A 6,000-nucleotide genomic window follows, 5' to 3' on the forward strand; every position below is an offset into this window, starting at 1 on the left:
ATTAATGAGATACTGTACCTTCTTGTTTTTGAACTAATTACACCTGTGGCATATCTCAGTTTAGACTAGCCATTTTTTGAATGTCCAAAAGTCACATGTAGCTAGTGGCTACTGGATTGGGCAGGGCAGCTTCAGAGCATCCCCCAAACTGACCTGTGAGCCTAAAATAGAAAAGCCCATTTCAGTCTACCTTTTGTGTGTTTCTTTTGCTACTCACACATTACACTTCACCTCTGACATTTATGGTCACCAAATGTGTGGAGGTGTTGTCCCTACACAAGCAATTTTCTGTAATACTGGCTAGGTGTCCTGCAGTTTAATTCAATTCTGACATTGTTTTCCTGGAGGTAGTGTCAGACCCCACAGGTTAAGTAAGGGCTCAGTCCTATGAGACCCCTCCCCCGAAACACACACACACACTTCAGAAACCAGTCGCAAGCCCAGGTGATAACCTATGTTTCTGACCAGTGACTCTGTCCTTGGGTTTGATTAATTTGCTACAGCTGCTTATGGGACTCAGGGCAACAGTTGCTTAAGTTTACCAGTTTATTAAAGGATGTGATAAAGGATACAGATGAACAGCCAGATGAGAGATACATAGGGCAAGGTCTGGGAGAGTCCTGAATACAGAAGCTTCTGTCCCTGTGGACAGAAGTAGGATAATCACCTTCCTGGTGCGGATGTGTTCGCTAACCTGGAAGCTCTCAGAACCTCACACTAAAGGGATTTTTTGAAGGCTTCATCACATAGGCATGATCAATTATTAATTCCATTTCCAGCCTCTTTCCCCTCTATGGAGAAGTGTGTGTGTTGGGGGTGGAGGGTGCCGAAAATTCCAAGGTCTGTCTTGGACCAGCCACTCTCCAGGAGCCCACGTAGTCGCCTCATTAGTACACAAGATGCTCTTATCACTCAGGAATTCACAAAGGTTTGGGACCCCTGTATTAGGAACAGGGTCAAAGACAAATATTAAAAGGAGTTGCCCTTACCACTTAGGAAATTACCAGTTTTAGGAGCTCTGTGCCAGGAACCAGGGCTAGAGACCAGTATATATTTTCTATTATCTCACACACCCAAAGCACCCTCTGGGAAAGGAGCGTCACATTTCATACCCCTTCTACCCCGCAGTGATATTTGATTGTCCTAAATAAAAGGGTCTTACATGGCTTGAAAGTGTACATGAGGTCTTATTGTACATTTTTAGAGTATACTCATAGAATTAGTAAAAAGGTGGGACGCCTGGGTGGTTCAGTCGGTTAAGCATCTGCCTTCAGCTCAGGTCATGATCCCAGGGTGCTGGGATTGAGCTTGGCATTGGGCTCCCTGCTCCTTGGGGAGCCTGATTCTCCCTCTCCTCTGCCTGCCATTCCCCCTGCTTGTGCGCACCCTCTCTCTCTCTCTCTCTCTCTGTTAAATAAATAAATAATCTTAAAAAAAAAAATGTAAAAAGGTGAGACTAGAAAAGGAAGGTAAAGCTTATGGCAGAGAGAGGAGGATCTTGCAGTAAGGCCTTTAGAAAGGAAAAGGAAGAGGAAGGAGAATGTACAGGTTCCTTATGTTCAAATGGTGGCAGTTGAAGGGAGAAGGGAACTGAGATATGTGTGAGAGTAGTGAGTAGTCTGTGCTTTATTGCAAAGTTTAATGAGCAGAATTAAATTTATGTAACCTTGGGTTATAACATCATTATCTAACATATAGTTCTTACGCTGTGCCTTAACTATTCTAGAGCTTTCCATTTTTTAACTAACGTAATCAGTATACAACAATATGAGCAGGTACTGTGATTTTATGTTTTACAGATGAGAAAATAAGACAGAGATGAGTCTAAGAAATAACCTCCTCAGCCATACAAATTAGGTTGAAGTGAACTTGTTAATTTTTCTACCTTAAGTTTCTATGCTTAGCTATTCTGCCTATCTACAAAGACATACCAAGACCCAGATATGAATAAAGGCAAGGAGTCAATAACTTAAAAAATCATAAAATCCAAAAAATTTGAACATTTAGATATAGATTCAGGCAATTCTATCCCCCCAAATTCTTTAACAAAGCAAACAAATAAAAATACGTATCTATATGGTTAAAATTCAAAAGCCAGAGATCTTAAGAAATTTCTAGGAATCAAAGAATGGTGCTTGGGAATTCGTGGAATAGTATCTGTCACACACCTAAGCCACACAGTTGTCTCAGGATGATTTGTTGATTTAGTGATTCCATTCTGGTACACTGCCAGATGACCAAGTTAGCATAACGGGGTACCCGAGAGTTCCCATGTTTAAAGTTTTTTTTTTTTTTTACATTCCAGCTGGCACTACGAGATGCACTTTTGAAAAAGAGAAAAAGAATGAAGTAACCTGCAAGGAAATTTTCCATTCCAAGAAGAATGCTAAATTTGTATCATTATTTTGAAAATTAATCAAGAATGTTTGTTTACATTAAAAAGTCCTGAAGCACTGTATTGTGAAAAACACAGTAAACCTGGTAGCAATTTAGTGTTTTGTTTTGGAGATGGGTAATGGTAGGCATGTTTGAAATGTAACCAGTAGTGGTGTGGTAAAATCATTCTTATTTAGCATCCTTGAAAAAGAAAAAAATGTTGGGTGCCTACGAATTGTCACTGTAGATATAAAAGACGAATGGGCCATAACCCCTCACAGAAGGCATTCACAGCCTGTTTGGGAAATAGGAGGGGCCGATGTGTGTCGTAAGTGTATTTATAGTGCGGTGTAAATAGTTCTCTATTAGAGATAGGTCTGTGCTTCTCTGGGGTCATAGAGGCCTCTGCAGGGCATGGGAGTTAAACATTTTCTCTTAAAACAGGACAATGTTACAAGAGTAAGAGATTCTTACTTGTATATAGGCTTAACCTGCTGAAAACAGGTCCCTGCTGTACAGATTTTTCGTAGTCAGTTTAGCTCTTTAGTCCATCCAAAAAATGTAAGTATTTTTTCGAATGCCAGGTACAGGCTTTTTGGTTAAGACCTCGCTTTTTAAATTGCCTTAAGTATAAATAGTAATCTTGGAGTGTCTTTAGTTTGTCTTTTAGGCTGCCATCGAGGAAAAAGAAATCAGATTGGTTTCCTCAGCCTGCCTTCATGCCGTAGTATTTTTAGCCCACTGTTTGCTTTGTCTCAATAAAAGGTTCCTAATGTCAGGTAGGTCCTGTTGTGTGTGTTGAGTGCTGTATTGGTCTCCCTTCCCTAGGCATGTCTGAGTAGATTTCAGGGGACACAGAGCCATGGTCAGCGTCTGTTTGCAAGTCATTGCATTTGGAAATAGTTTGGTGCCTTTGCCTCAGATTCCCTAGATCATATTGGGATAGATGAGAAAAGTGTTCTATGATACTTCAGAATAAAAGGCAATTTTCTGCCCACCAGAAATAGAAGCTTCTAAAGCTTCTCTTGTTCACTTTCTGTGTTCACTTCTGGTTTTATTTGAAACTTTGGGACCTTCCGCAAAGATGCCTCAGATTACTGGCTATTACTTGTGAAATCGGAAGTTTAATGATTAAGTTGCACTGGCCTGGTGAGAGGAGTTCTCAGAGTCAACTTCAGCAACTTAACAGGAAGTGTCCGATGCAAATTTGACATTTCAGACCTGAAACTTTTTTTCTCTCTCTCTCTTTTTTTTGTTTGCATTTTTGAACTGGGTGTCTCCTTGAGAGAGGCAAATAAAATTCAAAACGGCATAGCAGCTGGGGTTCACAGCTTTGCTGCATGACTTGTGATGGTACCTGGAAGTGTCATCCATCCTTTCCCTGGACCTTTGTACCCCATTTAGAGGCCAGGGGGCCAAAGTCCATTCTGTGCTCAGACTTCTACTGTGGCTTCACCCTGCTCTTAACTGAGGTTTATATGCAAGATAGAAAAATATCTAGTTTAAAAAGGTGAAAGTCTTAACTCTTATTTCTTAATTGCATAGTATCTTAATTTGACCCGATTCCTTTTATTACTTTATAAATCTTCTCTTGAGAATATGTTCTGTAAACCTGAAGATCAAAGTTTGGATGCTGTCAGCAAAGGCAGAGTGATCTTTTAGGGTCCCTTTTACCTTGAAGACGTCATCAGAGTCTGAGCTTCAACTTTTCAGTCTCTGTTTTTTGTCAGTCCTGAGGATGGATGCATTTCAGGGATGAACTCCCATTTCCAAGCTCATAATATAAATAAAATGATGTATAAATCTAGAATGCTGATACACCATGTATGTGATCTCAGCAAGTTCCACAAAAGGCAGAGTCTGTTCTCTGCTAGATCACTAATGCTCATCGGTGCCCAGGATGTTAGGTGCCTAGCAAGTATCTGAATACGGGATTTATTCCCTGCCAGTTCTCTCTCTCTAAATATAATACCATCTACCTCATTGGTTGTTTTACAAATTTTGAGACTGTTATAATAAGCACTTACCATGATATTTGCCACAAGGTAAGCATTCAGTAAATTTCACATCAAAGATTAGTATCTGTTTCTATTTTATATTTTGTTTAATCTTTGTGAAATGAAACAACAATTAGAGTTGCTACAAATATTTGTTTTGCCCCTCCTCCATTCTGGGGGGAATTAGTTTGAAATATAAAAATGTATATTGAATGCTCAGTGTGTGGGTTGCAAACACAATGTTTGTGTCACATGGAAACCTTCAATCCAATGAAGGAAGTAGGCTTACAAAATGACAGTACAAGGCTGCTATGGAGCTATCAGAAAAGGCACAGCACAGGGCTGAGGGCATCCTAAAAAGAGGGAGGTTCAGCTGGCAGGAGGGTGAAATGGCTATTAGCTAACAAACGGATGCTTATGATGAACTGGAAGCAGTAGGAACTATTCCTGAGTCATAAAAGTTATGGTTTAAAAGGTGGTATAATTTCTTAAAAGTTATGTATCGATTTTGTTTTCATTACCTTATATTCTATTCTTTGAAAATTTGTAATCTATTTAAATTGTCACATGGCAGCTCAGAATCAGAATGTTAATTGGAATATTCTGTTCTTTAGATAAACACGTTTTAAAATGTGTTACCAGGAATAATACAGTTCTACCAAATGACATCCTTTCATTGTATAAAAATTAAAACTAAAAATTATTGTTTTTTTAATTGTAGTTTATGAGATTTTAAAAGAGCTTGAAAATGAATAGAGAAGTAAGGCACTGACATGGAGCTTTTTCTCTTTTATAAGGAAATAAAATTCTCTCCTAGTACAGTCTTTGGTCAGTACTTATTTAAAAATGCAGAAAAAAACAGAGCACAGCTAATTCTGTACTGTTTAAACATCATATGTTTGTATAGGGCACTTCTTAAATGGTAATCTTGTCCTGCAAATTCTGCTTTCATTGTTTTGTCAATCCAGTTTCAGTGTGGAAATGGTTAAGTTACGATTTATCCACATTATGGAATATTTTGAAGCCATAAAAATGTTTACAATAGGAAATGCTTATTATAAATGAAAACAAAATACAAAAGTATTTATTGCATCATCAAACTAGACATGTAAGAAAATGAATAAAGGCCCAAGAGGAAATACTGTGTTGTTTATAAAATGATACTGGTTTTTTTTTTTTTTAAGATTATTTATTTATTTGTTTAACAGAGAGAGACAGCCAGCGAGAGAGGGAACACAAGCAGGGGGAGTGGGAGAGGAAGAAGCAGGCTCCCAGCAGAGGAGCCCGATGTGGGACTCGATCCCAGAACGCCGGGATCACGCCCTGAGCCGAAGGCAGACACCTAACGACTACACTACCCAGGCGTCCCTAACTTGGATTTCCATGATTATTAGAGAGATTGATATGGTTTCACATAGATTTTTGTCATTTGGTTCTTTTTTTATAGCTTTTTGGTTTTTTTTTTTAATTATTGATTAGTAGGAGATCTTTATATATTCTGGATACCAATTCTTTGTCAGTTACTTATGTGACACATCTCTCCACAGATGGGCATTGCCATCTTTGTGACAAACTAAGTTCCCATATATACCTTGGGTCTGGGAATTTTCCAAACCAGTCCTGGATC

The 6,000-nt window shown here is 38.8% G+C and overlaps 1 protein-coding gene across 1 annotated transcript in view; it reads left to right on the plus strand.

The window, feature by feature from the left end:
* SDAD1 (SDA1 domain containing 1) overlaps positions 1 to 5,512 on the plus strand; it is a 29,174-nt gene extending 23,662 nt beyond the window's left edge. The window contains 1 exon segment of the mRNA XM_008693229.2: positions 2,306 to 5,512. Coding sequence (XP_008691451.2) covers positions 2,306 to 2,353 — 48 coding nt within the window. The 3' untranslated portion in view covers positions 2,354 to 5,512.
* The last annotated feature ends 488 nt before the right edge of the window (positions 5,513 to 6,000 follow it).

Source organism: Ursus maritimus, unplaced genomic scaffold (genome assembly GCF_017311325.1).
Source record: "Ursus maritimus isolate PB19 unplaced genomic scaffold, ASM1731132v1 scaffold_8, whole genome shotgun sequence".
NCBI classification, from domain to species: domain Eukaryota; kingdom Metazoa; phylum Chordata; class Mammalia; order Carnivora; family Ursidae; genus Ursus; species Ursus maritimus.